At 34.6% G+C, this 23008-nt stretch overlaps 1 protein-coding gene across 3 annotated transcripts in view; it reads left to right on the top strand.

Annotated features, from left to right (window-relative positions):
* The window catches only part of XIRP2 (xin actin-binding repeat containing 2), a 346249-nt gene that overhangs the window by 2427 nt on the left and 320814 nt on the right, over positions 1-23008 (top strand). Inside the window, exon 2 of one of the 3 annotated variants that reach the window (XM_008594722.1) lies at positions 14962-15361. In XM_008594722.1, coding sequence (XP_008592944.1) covers positions 14980-15361 — 382 coding nt within the window. In that variant the 5' untranslated portion in view covers positions 14962-14979. Of the gene's footprint in view, positions 1-14961; positions 15362-23008 lie in introns of those variants that run through there. The other 2 variants (XM_008594712.1, XM_008594726.1) reach the window with 2 other exon arrangements.

Raw genomic sequence — 23008 nt, 5'->3', positions numbered from 1 at the left:
TTTCCTTCACATGTATGAATTATGCATGCATCATATTAGTGGTAAATTAAGTAATGTACTGATGTTAGGCAATTTTCAGAAGAAAAAATAATTGAAGATCTATTTTGATGAACTTAGAATAGCCTGAAAAGTTAATGAAATTGACGACATCTAGTATAAAAGCTTTAGTTAGATTTTTTTTTTTTTTTCTGAATACTGAAAATGCCTTTTCTTTGAAACTCTTAACTCATTTCTTTCACATTCTTATCCGGTAGATATTGAGCAACTATCTGCCAAAACTAATTAAAATTTCCCTCCCAGAAAAGATCAATTAATTTTTTTCTGAACAGACATTATTAGTTGTTGCCTATAGAATTTTTTTTCTGTGAAAAAAATAATTATTGTCTGATAATATTTCTCAATCACAACAAAAAACTGAATGCTCGGCAACAGAAAATATAACCAAAGCAGAAAAATAAACTAAATTACCCTAATGTTAGTGTCATAATCCTAATCCTTGGGATTTTTGTCTTTGTTGGTAGGTGCTAGTTTGATGTATTTCCCTAACCTTAACTTGCTTTCTACAGTAGCAAGAATGAGGATTTTCTTGGCAGAGAATCTGGCTTAGTGACAACACAAATTTGGCAGGTTCTTGGAAACCTTTTATTTTGTAGCTTGAAACTGCAGCTTGCTGATTCTGATACACCTCACGATCTTCTTATGTTGTCATCTTATTGGGATCATTAGCTACTGTTTTAAAGGAGTCTAGAATTATACTGCAAAATGTATTCCCCTTTCAGGATCATAATAGTAATTACCAAAGATGAGGAGCCCACTAGAAAAAGTTCTATCCAATAACTCCTTTTTATTCTACTCTGATGTTTTAATTCTCGAATTGGCAGAGCTTTCATTCTGATTAACAAAAATGTTTTCTAATTTTGGTTGGTGTAAAAATTGCTAAATTATATCTGGAAAAAAGTTTATGTAGGCATATGTTGATCTTTCATGAAAAAAGTAAACTGCTTTATGACTGAAATTATTCTATGAAACAGCTCTGGCATGTGATCTAGACCCTTTTCAGCATGCTACATTTGTAGAACTTTAAACTTTAAATTATTGCATAGAGTAAAACAGGGTTAAAGAGCCTCCTGAAGAACCCCACCTGCCCACATCTGAGGGAAGCTTCCTGCGAATTTCAGCAAAAGGCCTTCCATTCATTCCCCACAGCAGATATGTTGAAGAGGCTTCTTAAGTTGCTGTAACTGAAGATTCTATTCTTTTCTAAAATAACTTTTAGCTGGTTACTTGACATGGAGTGCCACACTTTTAGAGCAATGAAAATGACAATCACTTGCAGTCAGGCTCAGGTATAATTTCATAGAAATTACATATAAATTTATATATAAAAATTTAATAGAAGTTATATACAGTTATATAAATATAAATAAATACAAATATACATACATATATATATATACATACATATATATATATACATACATATATATATATATATATATATATGTATGGTTTATATATATATATATAAACCACCAGAGACAAAAGCGAGGGATTGCATGCTGTTTCTGAAGAGGGTTTAGTAGTACTGTAATTTAAAACAGGGATGACTGCAGTAAACTGACTCTTGGGTTTAAATTACCTTCAATGGCCATTCTCTGCTTAATGAGAATATTGGAATTTGATGCTATAAATATTAGAGTATTTGGAGGGAAATTTAAAAATATACCAGAAAAATCTATAATTGTTTTTAAAATCTTTATTTTTTTTTCCCATGGAAGTCTGTAGACAACTTAAACCAATGTAAAAGATAGTACTATAATTGTTTTCCCTTTAAAAGTGTAGAGAAGCCAACTGCCTCACACCCCAATACACCAACAAAATTATTTTCATTTTAAAAAATAATTTCAGGTCTTGAATATGTACATATAGTTTGAAATAAAAAAAATATTCTTTTCTGTTTACTCCTTTGCCTAATGTTACATTTTAAATTTATTTCGATATTTTTGTGTTGTCTTTATATTAACCATTTCAAATGGCTACATAATTTCATTGTGTGACTAGACCAGAATTTAGTAAAACATTCTCTTCAACTTGAACTTCAGAATATTTTTTTTTTGTCTTTTTTACTGACCGGTAACGGGATCGCAACCCTCAGTGTCGCGCCCATACCAGGGACCGGCAACGGGATCGCAACCCTCGGTGTTGCGCCCGCACCGCGCTCAGCCAGTGAGCGGGAACCGGTCTCCACATGGGATCCGAACCCTCAGCGGGAGCGCCACCACACTCCCAAGCGGCGCACTCTCCAGTGCGCCACAGGGCCGGCCCAAACTTCAGAATTTTTAAATGACTATAAAAATGCTGAAATGAACATTTGCATATAAAGAATGTTCTTCTATTAAGTCATTACTTGAGGATAAATTTTCCTTTTTAGAAATATAGATCAAAGGTGTTAGCACTTTTGTCACTGTCACCATATATCAGGCTGTTTCAAACTTTTCACTCATTATCATTCTGTACTAATCATATATTTCTTAGATTTGAATATGTGTTTCAAGTTGATAAATTACTATGCTTTAAACTTGTAACACTCTTAGTAGAAAAGTATACCAAAGCATGTCTTCAAATACAAGAAACAAGAGTTATGACTTACAAGAAGTCTTAGTAAATCAACCGTATGAGACTATTTACAAAGCTTGTTTAAAATTTGACTTTAGGGAATTTCAGTGGAATGCAAAAGCATTTGATAATTTTTCTTCTCCCCAGGACTTACTCAAAGACTTAATTTTTCTCTGAGCAGATTGGTGTCCTTGACAAGCAAAATCACTTTTGTTGTTCATGCTTTATGCAGTGAGCTACAAATCTAACATTATTATTATGATGATTAGAACATAAGCTCAATGTTACAATAATAGAGGCAGCACATAATTCTTACAATTACAGAGATCACAACATATAAGAACAACTTTGTAAAATCCAGTCGTTAATACATAGGCAACTTAGTTTTAGCCAAGGCTTTCTTTTCTTTGCATAAAAATTTTCCCTCTATAGACCTTCTACTCTTTCACACAGATAGCAAATTACCTGGAAGCAACATAAAATAGTGTTCGGAATCCTGATGTGAATGTGAGCTCACGCATATTTATTAAATCTTGGCAGATTTTACCTCTGTAAGCCCAAGAAAACCATCACTTTCTTTATTAGTGTTTCTCCAAGTATGAATTTCAGACTACTTTCTTTAAAATCACCTTGGGTGCTTATTAAAAATGTATTTAATTGGGTCTCCCCTAAGATCTACTGAATGTGAACAAATTCCAGAAGAACTATTGTGCCATATATTGAGTCTGTTATGGAAAAAAAATCTGTTAATATGTATTTAATATATATAATATATTTAATAAATATTTATTGAGTCACAACTGTATGCTAGGCACTGTGTTAGAGGCCAAGGATAAACTGTTGAACAAAATCAGACAGGTACCCTGCCTTCATGGACTTTGCAAGTTAGGAAACAGACACTAATAGAATAGCTATACAAACAAATGTGAAACTATAATTCTGACAATCTATACAGTGAAGAAACAGTGAGCTATGTCATTTTTGGTAAGTCAGGAATGCTTCTTGGAGGGAGTCATGCCTTAAGCTGAGAACAGAAAAATAATTAACAGATACCAGAAGAACAGGAAAGGAAAGGATACTTAGACAAAAAGGAAAAGTATTTGCAAAGACCCTGTGGTAGGAGAGAAAGCAAGAAATACAAAATACTAAAAGAAGAACAGAGTGATTAAATCCTGGAGAGAGAATGACAGAAGGAAATCATGGTTGGAAATCCCTGCAATTACCAAAACCACTTCCTAAAAAAAAGAAAAATGCAAACTTCATTTACTTTAGTTAGAACCAAAATATTTTGTGTCGTGACAGTACAAAACAGCACATATTTCTGCTGGAATGCCAACATTGGTTGTGCTGTGCCCCGATGCTTCTTTTTGAGTCATTGGCTAATCTTGTAGCTACCATGGAAATTTGTAGTTTCTTCCTACCTCAGTCTACCTTGGTACATCGTATGTCTAAATGACTCAACATATTGATGATTAACTTAGTGAAGATAACCACTTGACAGAGAAAACCAATGTCTAACATTCTTGAACTCAAGTTGTTCTTATACATTGCTAACCAGGATGAGTAGATAATGCAGCAGGCAGGCCCCCAAAACTGGCCTCTGGAAATATGAACAGAAGGAAATCACATAGGAATCAAAGTTTGCTTCATTGAGTGTGAAAAAGAGGATGCTGTAACCACCTAGCAATGCTTGAACCCTGGTCACAGGATATCATCTATATAGCCCCTTGGGATCTTTACTTCAACTCAATTTTTAAAAAATTAAATTACTTTTGCAACATTATTGTAAAAATATATAGCTATCACACCTGTTCATACATACCCAGATTTTGACATCATGCAATTCTCTGAATTCTGGAAAGTCTTCTCATTTTACACATCAATGTTTCAGCTAATCATGTGATCTTTAAGAGGTGCCAGCTAATTTTTAATATAATAAAGATACCAAAACCCCTATTTATTAAATATAATAATGATTATCATATACTTTATAAAAAACTTTCCAAAGTCATGACTGAGAAGAATAATCAATATTACTATTATATGTACATGTATATATATACACAGATATATATATATACGTATATACACAGATATATATATATATACATATATATATATATATACATATATACGCACACACACACACACACACACACACACACACACACACATATATATAAAGAAGAAAACTGGATTGCCTTAAATTGTGATTTTTGTCTTATATCAACATTTGTCAAAATGGCTTTGATGAAAGACAACACCTGAGGAAATTATGGGTGGTTTATGGTAAAATTTTCCTTGGTCAAATAAGTTTAAAACAACCTTGAATTATTTGGACTTTTTTTTTTTTTCTGAAAGACTTTTTACAGCACTTCATATGGAAGTACATGTTATAATTCTCCTAGAATGGGCTATACATTAAGTTTCTTAATCTTATTTATCCATACAGCTTTTTCTGTATTATTTTCTGAAGATATCAGGCAAACCTAATGTTCAATGGAATATATTTAGAGAAATGCTGCCATCTGCCATGTTAGTTGTCATTCTGTGATCAGGGAGTATGGAAAGCAGAGTTTCCCCAACTTCACATCATCCCCAACACAGTTGGGAATAAGGGGAACAGTGGTATGCATTATCATTAATAATACTGAAAACATTTGTTATGATCTACTGTTGGAATAGAGAGCAAACATCTCTTACTGAGCAAGAGTATTATAGCAGTTGGGTCCAATTGGAAATAGAAGCTACACAGAAAGTTAAACAGGAACAGTTAATTTAAAGAATTAACAACTACAGTTTTTGTCCTTGATTTTGTTGATGTGGTGAATCACATTTATTAACTTGCAGATATTGAACCATCCTTGCATCCCTGGGATGAATTCCACCTGATCATTGTATATAATTTTTTTGATATGTTGCTGTATTCTGTTTGCTAATGTTTTGTTGAGGATTTTTGTGTCTATGCTCATCAGATATATTGGCTGGTAGTTTTCTTTTTTTGTTGTATCTTTGTCTGGCACTGGTATCAGGGTGATGCTGGCCTCATAGAATGAGTTTGGGATACTGGCCTCTCTTTCAATTTTTTGTAATAGTTTGAAGAGAATTGTTATTAACTCCTCATTAAAGTTTTGGTAGAATTCAGTAGTAAAGCCATACAGTCCTGGGATTTTCTTTGTTTGGAGACTACTGATTACTGCTTCTATTTTGTTGCTTGTTATTGGTCTTTCAGGTTTTCTATTTCTTCTGGTTCAGTCTTGGTAGTTTGTACATGTCTAGAAATTTATCCACTTCCTCCAGGTTTTCGAATTTATTGGCATATAGTTGTTTCTATATATGTCATACAGAATACAATATATATATTATAGTATAATATACTATAATATTCTGTATGATAGTCTCTAATAATTCTTTGTATTTCTGTTGTATTAGTTGTAATGTCCCCTTTTTCATTTCTTATTTTTGTTATTTGAGTCTTCTCTATTCTTTTTTTACTTAGCCTAGCTAATGGTTTCTCTATTCTATTTATCTTCTCAAAAAAAATTTGTGTGTGTGACATTGATATTTTGTATCATTTATTAGGTCTCTATTTCATTTAGTCCTGCTCTGCTCTAAGAAATCTTAATTATTTCTTTCCATCTCTTACTTTTGGGATTGGATTGTTTTGTTTTTCTAATTCTTTGAGGTGTAGCATTAGGTTGTTTATTTGAAACCTTTCTATTCTTTCGATGTAAGTGTTCATTGCAATAAACTTTTGTCTTAGTACTGCTTTTGTAGTATCCCAAAGGTTTTGGTATGATGTGTCTTCATTTTCATTAGTTTCAAGAAATTTTTTTGATTCCCTGTTTAATTTCTTCTTGGATCCCTAGGTTATCAAGAGCATGTTAATTAATTTCCTGGTATTTGTATAGTTTCCAGAGTTTCTCTTGTTATTGATTTCTAATTTTAATCCATTGTGGTCCAAAAAAATTTGAAATGATTTCAGTTTTTAAAAATCTGCTGAGGCTTGATTTGTGACCTAATATGTGGTCTCTGCTGGAGAATGTTCCATGTGCTGATGAGAAGAAGGCATATTCTGTAGTTGTTGGATGAAACGTTCTATAGATATAATTATCTAAGTAGATATAGAAAAAGCATTTGACAAAATTCAGCATTCCTTCATGATAAAGACTCTCAGCTAATTAGGTATAGACAGAAAGTACCTTAGCACACTAAAAGGCACATACAACAAACCCATTGCAAATATTATAAAAACTTTTCCCTTAAGTAAAGGAACAAGACAAGCATAACCACTTTCACCACTCCCATTTAACATAACATTAGAAGTATTATCCAGGGCAGTCAGGCAAGAGAAGGACATAAAGGACATCCAGATTGGAAAAACAAACTCAAATTGTCCCTGTTTGCTGATGACATGATCTTTGTATAGAAAAATGTACAGACTCTCCAAAAAACATCTTAGAGCTGATAAACAATTTCAGTAATGTTGTAGGATAAAAAATCAACACATAAAAATATGTAGCATTTTTAACTCCAATAATGAAGTATCAGTAAAAGAAATCAAGAAAGCAAGTCCATTTACAATAGCCAACAAAAAAATAAAATACCAAGGAATCGATTTAACCAAGGAGGTGAAAAACCTCTACAACTGAAAGAAATTAAAAAGGATGCAGGAAGATGGAAAGATATTTCATGCTCTTGGACTGAAAATTAACATTGTGAAAGTGTCCCTACTACCCAAAGTGATTTATAGATTCAATACAAACCCCATCAAGATGCCAATGATACTCTTCACAGAAATCAAAAAAATAATCCTAACATTCGTATGGAATAACAAAAGACCCCAAATAGCCAAAGCAATCCTGAGCAAAAACAAAAACAAAAAATAAAAAAATAAAGTCAGAGGCATAATATTACCTGACTTCAAATTATACTACAAAACTCTAGTAACCAACACAACATGGTACTGGCACTAAAACAGACACTTGGACCAATGGAACAGAATAGAGATCCCAGAAATCAACCCACATACTTACAGCCAACTGATCTTTGACAAAGGCAATAAGAACATACACTGGGGAGAATACTGCCTCTTCAATAAATGGTGTTGGGAAAACTGGACATCCACATAGCACCCAGAAGAAGGAAACTAGACCCTACCTCTTGCCATATACCAAATTAAACTCAAAATTGATTAAAGACTCAATATAAGACCTGAAACTACAAAAATACTAAAAGAAAACATAGGGGAAACATTTCAGGAAGTAGGACTGTGCAAAGATTTTTATGAATAAAACCCCCAAAGCACAGGTAACAAAAGAAAAAAAAATAAACAAATGGGATTATATCAAACTAAAAATCTTTTGCACAGCAAAAGAAACGATTAACAAAACAAAAACACAACCTACAGAATGGAAGAAAATGTTTACAAAATATGCATCTGACAAGGGATTAAAATACGGAATATTCAAGGAACTCAAACAACTTTACAGTAAACCAAGTATCTCAATTAAAAAATGGGCAAAGGAGCTAAGTAGGTATTATTCAAAGGAAGATATACAGAGGGTCAAGAGACATGAAAAAAATGCCCAGCACCACTAAGCATCAGGGAAATGCAAATCAAAACCACAATGAGATATCATTTCATCCTAGTTTGACTAGCCATTATCAAAAAGACAGAAAATAACAAATGTTGGTGAGGATGCAGAGAAAGGGGAACTGTCCTACACTGTTGGTGGGACTGTAAATTAGGGCAACCTTTATGGAAAACAGTATGGAATTTCCTCAGACAATTACAGATAGAACTGCCATACGATCCAGCAATCCCACTGCTGAGTATGTACCCAAAGGAATGGAAATCATCATGCTGAAGGGATACCTGCACTCCCATCTTTATCACAGCTCTATTTACAATAGCCAGGATTGGAACCAGCCTAAATGTTCATCAACAGATGACAGGATAAGGAAAATGTGGTATATATGCACAATACTACTCTGTCATAAAAATGAATGAAATTCTGCTATTCATGGCAACATGGATGAACTTAGAGAAAATGATATTGAGTGAAATAAGCCAGGCACAGAAAGAGAAATACCACATGTCTTCACTCATAAGTGGGAACTATTAACTAAATAAATAAATAAGCAAATTTTTTTAAAATGAAGGAAAAATACAACAACCACAATAATTCATTGAACTTTCAAAAGGAGAGAATAGAACCGAGGCCACAAGAGGTGGGAAAAGGGAAGGAGGAGGGAGTTAGTGAGAAATTGGTACAGGGCAACAAAAAAATAATTAGATTGTGTAAAGTGAATATACTAATTATCTTGATTTGAATATCACATATTGTACACAGGTATGGACATTCAATGCTATGCTTTAAAGATATGTACAACAAATTATGTTTCAATAAAAAAAGAATTAACAACTATGGTGAAAGAATAACTGCCAGATACAAGGAAAGTGTATATTATTAGCACAGGGCTGAAGGAGAGCAGACAAGGAAAGACAGCCCTGCAAAGGGTCCAGACCTCCTCGGAGAAGGTGTGGTTCAGCCCACTGGAGAGCAGAGAAGCTTGGATTTCAGCGAGGCTGTAGCTGGTCTGCAGTTTCTAGATACGCAATAGACCACCCTCCAGAGTGCAGATGGAGCAGATGACATGCAAGTGGTGGAATGGCCATACACTGGGAGTTGGAGTGACTGTTTAACAAGAGGCCTTCAGAGCACACAGGCTATGCAAGGGCTTGCAGAGGGAGCAGCGGACTTTGTTTATCTCCTAAGCTACAGGCAGTCAGCACACAGGATGCTTAGAGGTTTATACAATCATCTGTTCCCTATGTAACCCTCCAGACTACAAGGAGCTATGTGGTTTGTTTCCATATTGAGAGGGCTGTAGAAAGGTTATCCCAAAGCCAGGGCTGTAAGATCACAGAGGGATGGTGTCCTGTGCCTGTGGTTGGTCAGGCTCCATGGATTTTCTCACACTTAAAACTGCTGACACTGAGCCCCGGCAGGAAATTTCAGGAAGATTTTTTCTCGTGAAATGTCCCTCCATTGTCTTCTAGTGAGAAAGCTAAACATTGTGATCACTTTAAAATGGAAGCATTTAAAAAGATTTAGTCACTTATTATGGAGCATATATTAAAGGGTGCACTTGGAGCTGAGAGACATTAAATTGATAACTGACCCAGGTATGCTGCTTATCATTCATAAAGGTGGCCTTTGCAGCACAGTGCTTTACCATCCTGCCACTGCACTATGTGAATGGTGGTACTACAGTCTATGTTTCCCACCTTCTCCAAGTGAAATAAAACTTGGTGTAGTGACTACCAAATCTCTTGTTTATCTGCTTGGTTTCTAACATTTTATTTTGAAATAATTCCAGATTTGCAGGAAGTTGCAAAGATAGTAGAGAGAGATCTCATGTATCACTGATCCAGTTTTCTCCAATAATTGCATCTGACATAACTATAGTGCATTACAGAAACTAGGAAATTGACATTGGCACAATGTGTGTGTGTGTATATATGTATATGTATATGTATATATATATGTATGTACACATATATATGTATACATATATATGTATTTATGTGTGTGTGTGTGTATATATATATATATATATATATATATATATAAAACATTGTGCCATTTATCACATATGTAACCACCACAGCAATCAAAATACAGAACTTTTCTACCACATGGAACATTTTCATCCTACCCATTTATAATCAAACCCCCTTTCCCCCACCTCCACACATATTTATAACCCTTGGCAACCACTAATCTGTTCTGTTGTCCTGTGCATTTATATATTTGTCATTTCAAGAATGTTATACAAATGAAATCATACAGTATGTGACCTTAGGATTGGCTTTTTCCACTCAGCATAATACCCTTACATGTGTACTTGAATAATGTTTTAATCCACCCTGCAATCCCTGTCTTCTAATTGGTATATTTATACCATTTACATTTCATTTAATTGAAATTATAGGGCTTAAGTCTGCCATTTTAGTCTGTTTTCTCTTTGTTAGCTTTGTTTTTCATTTCTCTGATCCTTTTTCATGCCTTAATATGAGTTACTCGAATATTTCTTAGACAACATATTGATTTATCTATAGTGATTTTTAACATATCTCATATATAATGGATTATTTTAGTGATTTCTCTAAGTACCACATTATATACATATAGCTTATCAGTCGATTGGTATTAGCATTTTGTCAATTTGAGTGAAGTGTAGAAATTTTGCCTGCTGTATCTCTTTACCCTCCCTAGTTTATCACTGTATTAAATAACTCCTCTTCATATGAGAACCACATCAGACAACATTATGGTTTTGGCTTCAACCCTCAAACATTATTTAGAAAATTCAAGAGGAGAAAGAAAGTATAGAGTGTTTGTCCATGATTTTTCTCCTTCTCTTCTTTCTTCCCTTCTGATGTTCTCATATTCCTTCTTTTATCATTTACTTTGTATTTCAAGAACTCCCTTTAGCCATTCTTTTAGAATAGATTTGCTGGCAACAGATTCTCTTAGTTTTCCTTTTTCTGCAAATGTCTTTATTTTCCCTTCATTCCTGAAGGATAATTTTGTTAGACATAGAATTGGGGGTTGGCAGCTCTTCTTTTAGCAATTAAAAAATAATGTGCCACTTTCTTCTGGTCTTCATGGTTTCTGAGGAGAAATCTGCTGTAATTCAAATTGTTTTTTCTCTACAAGCAAGGAGTCATTTATTTCTCACTGCTTTCAGGAATTGTTTCATTTTTTATTTTTATTTTTAATTTTGTTTTCTGAAATTCAATTATGATGTGTCTTGGAGGTCATCTCAGCTATAGGTTTACATCTGTTGGAAAAATTTCAGACATGATCTCTTTAAATACTTTTTCAGCCCCAACATCTTTCTCCTCTTTTTTTTCTGGAACTCCAATAACATGAATATTAGATCTTTTTTTGTAGTCCAACTTGTCCTTGCGGTTCTATTCTCTATTTTTCTTTATTTTTTTAATTCTTTTTTTTCTGTGTTGTTCAGATTGGGTAATTTCTATCTTTCTGTCTTCGAGTTGACTGATCCTTTTCTTCTATCCTTTCCATTCTGCTGAGAACACCCAATGAGTTTTTAAATTTTGGTTATTTCTATCTCAGTTATACAATTTCCATTTGTTTTTTCTTTATATCTTCCCTTGCTGAGGCTTTCCATTTTAAAAATTTTTTTTCAAGCATGTTTGTAATTTCTCATTAAAGCAGTTTTATGATGACTGCTTCAAAATTCTTGTCAGATGATGTCTACATCTGTACCATCTCAGTGTTAGTGTCTGTTGACTGTTTTTCTCTTTTGGATTTAGATTTCCCTGGCTCTTGCTATGAGTGATTTTCAAGTGTATGCTGGACATTTTGCCAATTATGTAATGAGACTCTGGATCTCTCATAAATCTATTTCAGAAGATGAAGGGGGAAGTTGCCTCGTTATTGCCCAAAGGGGGTAGAAGTCAGTTTTTCAAATTAACCTTATTTACGTCATGGAGGGCGGTGCTTCCTTACTGCTAGGTGGAGGTCTGATTTCAGGCTCTTCACTAATCATCCACTTACATCACCCGGGATGGCTGGGAAGGTGAGAGGCCCCTCTTTACTGCTCTTTCTGTGGCCTCCACTGACACCACTGCCAGAAGGGAGGTCTCACTGTCAGTGGAAGCTTTAGCCACCAATTCAGTGTCCTCTGACACAACAGAAAGAGGAGAAATGTCTCATTAAGTGGGGCAGAAGTACAGGATCCTCACATGGCCTTCACTGACATCTTTGAGAGAGACCTCGTTACCATCAAGTAGAAATAAAAATCTTCATAGTGGTAGGAAAAGAACAAAGGGGCAAAGTCAGAAGTTTAGACTCACCACTCAGTCTTTGCTGATGGAAGGGGGATTAGCTGTGGCTTCTGAGTGGTGTTTGCCTGGGATACGTAAATTATGATTTAAAGGTTTTCTCTTCCTACTTTGTCCCTTCCTGCTTCTTTGTCTAGAGAACAGGCATTTTTCTTGCGGAGTTTTTTGTCTGCTCCCACTGGAGTTTCTCCATTACTGGCTCTTCTAGCAGCCAGTTCTGGATAAGTGAAGCAAAAAGAAAACACAGAAAATTCACTGCCATATTGCTCCTCAGGTCCCAAGGTCCCTAGGCAGTTTGTCTTCGCTCTATCTTTCAAAGTCCTCTTTATGTCTATTTTACGTATAATTTCCAGAGTTTTTAGCTGTGTTTAGGAGGAGGAATTGAGAAACATATGTCTATTCCATCTTGATCCAGAACCAGATGTTTCAAATCAGCTTTAATTATTAGAATCTCCTTATCTGTAGGAGGAAATGGCTTTCCTCCCCTGCTTGCCAGTTTTTCTTCCTCTCAGCTTTCCCTTCCTAACCAAGCAAGGTTGGCTCAGAAAAATTCTTTCATTAAATAATCTCATGTGGTCACTACTACCAGCTGTGACAGTGTCTCAACCATTCCCATGTTAATACGATCTTTTCCTGTAGTCCATTTAAACATGGGACACAGACATTAACAAGATATGTTGATTAAATTCTCAACATATGCCGATCAGTTTTCCAAACAGATATTCAGGTCTTGTCTTGATATTGAGACTTTCTATAATAAGTGACTACTCCAAACTTATTAATGACCAATAATATTAAAGAGAAAATTTTCAGTCTGTTCAGTCTATGGATTTGTGTATTAAAATACCTCCTTTCTTCTCCCAAGCACTCCTATCTAGGAGGCTCACATGTAGCATAAATATTTGAGTGATTAAAATGATGTCGTTTTAGCCAGAAATAGAGCTGGAAGTGGAATTAACAGTTATGGGACGGGAGTCTAATAGACACTAGAAGTTTTACATGCATTATCTAATTTATTCCTCAAAATAAAGCTATAAGTATATTTTACCAAGGATTTTCAAGGTCACACAGTTAGTGAAACCCAACTGGGACTGAACTTCTGCTGTAAGTATAGATCTATCCAGCAGTTCATGAACCACTGGTACACCATTAAATCAATTTAATGGGTAGCAAACATTTTTTTCTAAAAGTGAAGCTCAGAGTAGAATATCACCAGGCATTTCTTATAGTAAGAGAAAGTGTTATTTAATGAAAATAAAAGTTTATTTCTTTTATATCTACCTCTATTAATCTAATATGTGCCCTGAGTTCCAATGCATAAACCATTTTTATAATGTGGCTTGCAGTCAAAGAAGTCTGGGACTATTGTGTTAGGTGACCTTTTGAGATACTTCTAAGCCTTAATCTAAGTAATATTGTTAACCATACCCACTGTGCTGATACTTTTCCAGGAAAATGCATTACTCTTCAAAAGCAAAATTTATTTTTTAAAGTCCCAAACTGCAGAATCTCCAGGTTAAAACAGAAAGTAGTTATTTCTAAGGCATGTAACTCTTGCTGCCCATGATTTGTGTGTGTGTGTGTGTGTGTGTGTGTGTGTGTGTGTGTTTCTGATAAGAGTACATTTTGCCATTTTTTTTTCTATTCACCACAAAACTCTTAAAGAAGATGAAATTACAATCAGATTCACAATACAATGAGAATTTGACACTTAAAGTACAAAAGAGACATTAAACTCCAGTGGTTAAGCGGGCAGATTCTCGAGTTACACAGATGTATTTCAAATCCAGGCTTTGTCACTTAGAACCCTCTGCAAATTACTCTGCTACTTAATTACCTTACCTGCAAAATAGTAATAATAGTAGCAACTAACTCATTGTGATAATGTTGGGATTAGAATGAGAGATACATATAAAGTTATTATCAAACTATTTGCCTTATAGCAAAAACTTAATTACTGTTAGCTTTAGTTTATTACTTCTGAAGTAAGACATTTATGAAAACTAGTAATTCCAGAGGATGTCTTGAACTGTTACAGGCAGGAAACGAACCTATTTCCTTTCATGCTAGACTTTACAAATTGCCCTTTTCTCAGAGTATACTAAACAATGAATTAACATAGCCAAGTCTTACACCGTAAATATTAGTTGGCTGATTTTACACAGAAGGACAAGGGAAGAAAATCATGTGTGTGTGTTTTTTTGTTTTTGGTTTTTTTTTTCAGTTTTTGTCTCTTTATGTGCAAGTGGGCATGGCTGTACAAACCAGTCCTCTTAATAACCTAATTCTAGTTTAACTGACATAACTTTGTGGGGTCAAGTCAAGAGCTAGAAATTATAGAGCAAAGCTGGATTTCTACACTAGGACACAAACCCCAAGAGTTGGCAATCCTAAATAGTGTGTTTTGAAAATGACTGAGATACCTGAGCATATCTTTGATGAAAGGACTTTTGATATTGCAGAACAACGTTGAGCCATCCATGTTCCCGATGCAGAAAGGCTCCCTGAACCTCCTGAGGCAGAAATGGGAATCCAGCCAGAGAAGCGAGTGTTGGCCCAGGGACAATCAGTGCAGGCAGTCTCAGCCTCAGGAAAGCAAATTGCTTGAGACTGAGGAGGTGGCATCAGCACCTGAACCTCCAGATCCCCCAAGTCTGCCTTGCAGTACAGGGGAAGTGATGTTGAGCTCAGAGCCTGAACAAAAGGGTCCAGAGGACAAGAGTGATAACTCCAGGGAATCCAGCCAGCCCGAAGTGCTGAAGGAGGATTCCCTGAGTGGTCGGCGCAGGATTGAGCGCTTTTCTATTGCCCTCGAAGAGCTAAGGAGTGTGTTTGAGGCCCCTAAGAGTGGAAACAGACCAGGCGGACCAGCCAGACCAGATGGACCAGCCAACTGTGGCCAAAAGGTAAAAAATCATTGATTAATTGACAATAAGTCATTGAAATTGAGATTTATTTCTAAGCATGCAATGTTGTTATTGTTGTTGTTTCCTCCTTACCTGTACTGTAGACAAACTTCCCGAAGCAACCATGTGATGCAGTGTGAAATGTGGCATCTTCTATTCCTCTATGGTCTGTTCCAATGGGGATTTGACTCCTTTCACTCCCACAAAAACAGTTCTAATATGCCCTCTTAACGTTGATCTTTCTTTATGTATGTGCCTTGTTTCAAGCCTAAGTTGTAAGTTCTTTAGAGGCAGGGACAATTTCTACTCACTCTTTATACCTCAAACATCTAACAAATGGTGCTGCTTTTAGCCAGAGCTTGGAGAGGGCTTAGTAATGATGCTGAAATGAAAAAATGAAGGCTTTTGAACCCAGTAACATAGGTTTTAATTCTAAAACCTGCCATTTACTTCTCTAGCTGAATGATGTTTAACCTTGCAAATGTAAGTGTCTTAATCTGCTACTTTACAGGGATCTTGTGAGGACTATAATAATATATTTAAACCATGAAGCATAGAATCTGGAATATTTGGTGGTAGATGATGGTCATGCCTCAGTGATTATGGTGTACTGTAATGTCACATATAAAATATGTCTGCTAGCTAAAGCGGGTATTTAACCAAATGCAGGAAACAGAATTAGCAATGCTATTAACTAGGACCACATTTATACTTATGTAGCCAATTAAAAGCAATTACTATTTCAACTGGAATTACTTGAATTTATTACATTCATTAGGGCCCCTATGTAAGAGAGATTATAGTTGAATTTCATAATAAATTAATAAATGATCTCAATGGAAACATTGGGAAGCAAACTCTAATGCTTTGGGGTTTTTGTTGTTTGTTTTCTTTTCTTTTCTTTTCACCTACTGGCAGTTTTCAGGAAGGTACACAATTGTACTCTTGTCAAAGGATAATTAGCCTTCATAGATGGTATCACAGAAATAGAAAATATTTCAAAATAAATTATTTTGCTAATACTTTCTCCCAGTAGTTAGTCTATGCTTCTTGAACATCAAGTAAACCTAATTGGTTTAATGAGAAGTAAGGATATGAAGTTGTATTTATGAGGTTATGTTTAAACTAGAGGATCTCTCATAAAAGGCATCCCCTTGCTGATCCCTGAGCTGAGACTTTCTCTCTTCTTTTTCACTCCACAGGTGCAATCCTTTCTGTTTGTGCCTTCGTAATATTTTATACTTGAATGTCTAGTCATGAGGGTACATTAAACATAGATATTTACAATGTCATTTATTTTTTATCTTTATAAATAAAGAAAAATTAAGAAACAAAAAAGTTTCCATTCAATCTTTGTTGACTTTAGTACACAATTTTGGACATTAACCCAAGATGATTAAACAAAGAAGATGGCCAAAGTAGAAAAAGCCATTCATATAAATTACATAGTACTGTATAACCTATTCTCGTCCAGATGAGGAGTAGCTGCTTATATGCAATAGTAAGAAAATGAAGCATTATTAAGAGTTTCCGGTCGAAGTGTGAGATCAGATCACTACTATTCAGTATGCTATATGATTGGTCTTCTAGTATTCATAAAAATAATTATGGAAAGAATTTGATGAATGAAAACCTCTTCTTGGCTTGCAAATATGAGATTTGGTTAGTGTATTTAATGAACTGTGTTTTAACTATTATAATGTCCTATATCATATCATGGCATTTTCCTAAATGTACAGAACATGAATTGTGCTTTTAGAAATTTCTCATCCACAGCAGATACATGTGGTGTTTAGAATCAGTTTACATAAATAAGTGTTAGAAATGTTTGCAAAATTCTATTCCTATACAAATTCCATATGACTCCAGAGCAAGGGGAATAAAATAAAAAGGAAAAAGAGATACCAATGAAGGCTTAACTAGCTTTCTCCTGATGAAGTGTTTTGTTATGTGATTAGGCATGTGAAAAGAACTCTAATTTAACTAAATTTGAAATTATGTATTTTGCTCCATAGCATAGTAATTATATACAACTTTATCCTCAGTTTCTATAGATCCTTCCTTCTTCCTCATATCAGCACTTTGTATTATTAAAGTGTCTCATTACAAAGTAATGAGATAATATATATTTGTATAAATTACACAAAATTTTCTAACTAGTTTATAATTACGACACATATTTGTGGAGACTTTTCATTGGGATATTGGTGATGTGAGAAAAAGCATTAAATATTTATGATATTTAAAGCAAGGACAAAAAATAATTTCAAATAAGAAAAATCTTTTGTAATTAGCAAATTATCTCAACAATAAACTGCATTTTAATGTTGCTATAGAAGGAATCTCTTTAGCAATAGGCTCTTGATTTTAAAAAATTTATAAAATTATTGGGGTTAAATGGGGAGTTTGTAGAATTTTTTAAAGTATGGAATATTATATATATGAATATCTACTTACAGATATATATACATACATATGTATGTATTTGTATGCATACATGTGTATACACATAATTTTTGTCTAAAATATTTTCATCGAACATAGGAGAAATATGTTATTATTAATTAAAAATTTTTCTTTTAAGGATAGTTTGGTTGACCAAAGTATTTGTTAATAGGAAAAAGGAACTACAAAGTTCTTAATATTATTTTCTATATGCATGAAATCTCGTTAAAGAGAGATATCAACCCCAAAGAAGTTCACTCTGTTCCAGAGCATTTGTTAAACAATTTATCCTAGTATAATTACAGTAGAAAATCAATAAGGAATTCTTTAAACAATTCTTTTTGTTGACATTTCTAATTTTCAGAAAGGTATACAATCTATTGTTATCATTTCTAAAACACCCTATTAAAGCAACTTAGAATGAACTTTTAAAATAAAGATTTTTATGCTTGTGAAGCAAACTATAATTCAAAGGTTCAAATTCACACAGGCATCATCACAAATAAATGGTGTGGAACATGATTTGAAAAATGTTCTTAAAAATTTATAAGAATCTGTTTCAGATTATAAATCTTGAAGAGAATGGCACATCTACTCGCAACACTAAGCAAAAATTGTCATGTAATTTATTAGTTAGCATTTGTTGTGTAACAAACCACTCCAAAATTAGTGGCCTTAGACAATAAGCATTTATTATTGTTTACAAGTCTCTGATGAGCTTGGCAGTTCATCTGGTGTAGTCTGGTGTTGTCTGGTGTCACTCGTGAATGTAAACTCAGCTGCCAGGTCATCTGGGGTCTGGCTATTGTAGGATGGCAGCAAAGCTGGTACATCTCAGCTCTGTCCCATGTGGTCTCTCCTCTTCTAATAGGTTGACCAGATTTATGCACAGGTCTGAGGAGTTTCAAGAAAGAAAGTGGAAACACATGAGATCTCTGGAGGCCTATGCTCAAAACGTGCACAGAATCACTTCTCCATATTCTACGGATCAGAGTAGTCACAAAACAAGCCAGATTAACAATGTGCTGAAATAGACTCCACCTCTTGATAGAAGGAACTGCAAAGTCACATTTGAAAAGAGAAATAAATATTAGGAGAGGGATAATTGTGGCCATTTTGCAAACAATCTACCACAGACAAGTTTACCTAAAGACATGTAAGAAACAGAATGGTTTAATATATTGTGAATTAACAGAAACATCAGTAAAGTTACCTCACACAAAAGGATCCAGTTTGACAACTACTTTTGGATGAAACTCATGTCTCATTCTCCACTTAGATTCAATTCAGTGGCTACGCTCGTGATAGTTACTGTGGTAGGCAGAACAGTGGCCTCTCAAAGACGTCTGCATCCTAATCCCCAGAACATGTGAATATATTACCTGACATTGCAAATATGATTAAGTTAAGCATCTTGAGATGTAAAGATTTTTCTGAATTAATTTCAAATAAGAACTGGGTATTTATTGAAGAGATACAAGAATGTCAGAGTGAGAAAGAGTCAGAGAAGGTGACATGATGACAGAAGCAAAGATCGGAGTAATGCCTTGCCATGACCCAAGGAATGTGGGCAGTTCCTGGAATCTGGAAATGGCAAGGAAGCTGATTTTCCCCTAGAACATCCAGAAGAACACAGACCTGTGGACACCCAGAGTTTAGTCAGTGAACCTGTTTTCAGACTTTGACCTCCAGAACTGTAATATAATAAATTTGTGTTGCTTTAAGCCACTATGTTTATGGTAATTTGTTATAGCAGCAATAAGAAACTAACACAATTGCATGTAGGCTCTTTAAGTATTAACATTAAAAAATGGTTGGGTAATATGTGATTTTGGAGTTTTCCTCTGTTCTTCCCTGATGAACATATCCACATCTTTCAAAATCATGTCTGACTTTTTACTATTTGCAGTTGAGGGCATATGTAGTGGATTGAATTATGTTCCCCCAAAATTCACTGAAGCTTGAATTGTGCCCCTCCAAGTTTTATGTATTAGAAACTTGGTCCCCACTGTTGACTGTTAAGAGAGTGGGAAATCCTATCATGATTATTGAAAAGTGGAGCCTTGAAGACATGATTGGATTGTAGGACCGTGCTGTGTAGTAAATGGATAAAAACTGGTGGTCAGGGGCATGATTCTGAGGGCTTTAAAAGAAGACAGAGGAGAGTCTGTCTTTCTCTCTCTCTGCTCTGTCTTCTTCCACCATCTTGCAATGTGAGACCCCTGGGTCACTGTCACCACCACCAGATGTGTTCCTTGAGACTTCCAAGCCTCAGAAACTGTCAGTGATAAATTTCACTTTCTTTATAAGTCAACCAGTTTCAAGTATTTTGTTATAAGCAACAGAAACAAACTAATACAGCATAAATGCTTATAATATTAAGTAATCAAGGAACATTAATAAATCTTTAAAAGTCTTAGTTTTAGATGACCTGTACTGATATACAGCACATAATTACCCAAAAGGGTGAATTTATCAGAAGGAGAGGAAGTTTGTTAAGAAAGAAAGTAATATTAGAAAGGAACATACAAACATCAAAAGCATGTGTGATACACTTTCTTCAATTCATACTTTCTTCTATGGGTACTATAGATTATGTGCAACAAACATACAATTTTTAAATAAAATGAATTTAACTCTGGCTAGCCAATTCTGAATAAGAGCAGTGTTTAGACTAATTTGGAGCAGAACAGGAAGGTGTAGCCCCTCCTTCTTTGAAGCTCCCAGTTGCTCTCCATGGGGCTGGGGCAGTGAAGCCACCAAAAAGCCTCCCTAAAGAATCCCTTCAGCCTTCGGGATGTTCCCACTGATAATAAGGGTTTTCCTTATTCAATTAATTAATTAATCTTGCTTGTATTCCAGTCTTGTATTTTAAACTATGAATGGTAAACAGTCTGTCACAGTAGGTCACTTAATGGCTTCCTGTGTTTTCAATGCAGAATTCCCTTTCCCTAAAACCTCACGCAGGTTGAATTTACCTAATCCTCAACAGAGATGGTTTCTCTCATTTACTTAGGTTTCTGTCAAAGCCCAGGAGCTGAACTTGATCATGAATAGGAAGCACCATCGCCATACACTAGCTGTGCTGCCTTAGAATGCATTGATTCAATCCACTGTATGATCGGAGGTTCGGAGAAAAGACACAAAGCTAGGGGACTATGAACCTACATGTGCATCAATGATTAAACAGGATATAAATAATGAAAGAGGGTATAGTTCCAGCATATGATATTTTCATTTACTCCAATAATCAAAGCCTCTGGCTTTTCATTTAATGACTAATCTGCCATCTTCTACTTTTTAGTTCCGCATAAAATCAGGCATTTAATAGCACAGATGAATCATGGCTCGCCGTTTGGCTCCCATTACAAAATCACTTTATTAGATGCTTGGATTTATCTTTGTTCCTTAAACCCAGACATGTGAAGACTCAGGTATTACTTTATGTCTAATCTCAGAGCAGGAATCAGTACTCCTTTTCCACCAGTTACTTCTGTCAAAGCTTTTGGACTCTTCACCACCCACCCTCCCCTCTCATCAGTGTTTCTGAGATAATTTTTGTGTATGATGTAAGCATGATATATTTCGCAAAAGCATTTACCAGGACAGAGGTTTTACAGTCTTGAAAATGATTACTGAAAAAGCTGTCCACCAAACTCTCAAAAATATAGAGAAAAAATTAAAAATTAATATTAAAATAAAGAAAAAAATTTAAATATATAAAAAAAGTAAAGATTCTTTCCATGGGATGAGTTTTAAAGATCTTTGAAAAAGTAAAATTTTTTCCTTTGCCTAAAAAATAAGCAAAGAAGTTTTTTATAGAGCTGAAGTATGCAGCTTAATGAGAAAGAGCACAACTTTTTTTTTGTTGGAGAATATATTATACAGAATGATAATTTTCATTTCAGCATAGCATATAACAGCATAGTATTCAATGACAAAGAGTCAGTTGGAAACCTTGGCTAAACAACTTCCTTACTATATAAACTCAAATGAGTTATTTTGCTTTGCTAATCCTTAGTTTTTACATCTGTAAAATAAGGAAATTAGGTCATCACAAGATTTTTGAGAAAACAAATCTTATAACATCTAGAGGAGAAGAGGTAATTAAAAGGTAGCATCTAATGAAATTTAAGAAATAACACCAAAGTAGCACCAAGTTAATATTTGCTATATTGTCTCTTCTCTGTTATTTCTGTCACTCACTACATTTCCCTGGGGAAAATATTTAATCTCAATGCCCTTCTGTTTTCTCATCTTTAAAGTAAGAGATTACACTCTATGATTTCCAAAAGAGGGATGATGCTTTGGGCAAGGAAGTTTTTATTTCACATCTGAAAACACCTTCATGTTGCAGCTCGCAGAGGCCCTACCTACATAGAAGATCTCTCGTTGAATAGTTAGTGGATTAAATGCTAAATAAACTTTCCAACATGAATTGCAATAGCATTTTGAGACGATGAGACAAAGAACTACACTTTGTTAAATTACAGTTTTCAAAGCTTTATTAAAACCCTAGAGAGAGACATGTTTGTCACTTTCATTGTACTTTCCAATTCATAGAAAATTACTGACATTCAGTGACTCAAAATCCAAGTCCAAAAGAGGTGATACTTATGAGGTATAAAAATTGCACACACACAGACACACACATACACACACACATACAGAGAACAGGTTAAACTTAGCTTCAAGAATATCACAAGGACAGGCCATAATGTTTTGTTGTATTTTATGCACTTTTTCTTTATGCTATAGTTTTTTGTTGTTGTTTGTTTGTTTGTTTGTTTTAAATGAGGTTAGTGTTCTTTGGTTGTTCTTTTCACTCATTTATATGTTTGTTATTTTACTGCCTCCTGCCCAGTGTTTTATATTGGTTGGTACAAAATAGCTGGCAAAATTCCCAAATGAACACATTTGCATGGCTCTTAAGAATTTTAGAGGAAACTGCCATCTCATCTCATTTATGTGTCATAGTGATACATGCAGTCACAATACGACATTGTTAAAGAATGTAGTGCTAGTAACCACAGAGAGGTGTTAAGCAATATTGACTCACCTTCAGCTGGGAAAACCTCTGTCAGCTCCAGGATTGGCATTATTTGACATTTTACTCAGTGGACTAGTGAGGGTTTTCACTCTCAGTGTATAAGAGTAT

The sequence above is a fragment of the Galeopterus variegatus genome, unplaced genomic scaffold (genome assembly GCF_000696425.1).
Source record: "Galeopterus variegatus unplaced genomic scaffold, G_variegatus-3.0.2 Scaffold166, whole genome shotgun sequence".
NCBI classification, from domain to species: domain Eukaryota; kingdom Metazoa; phylum Chordata; class Mammalia; order Dermoptera; family Cynocephalidae; genus Galeopterus; species Galeopterus variegatus.
This window is presented reverse-complemented; position numbering and strand designations above follow the sequence as displayed.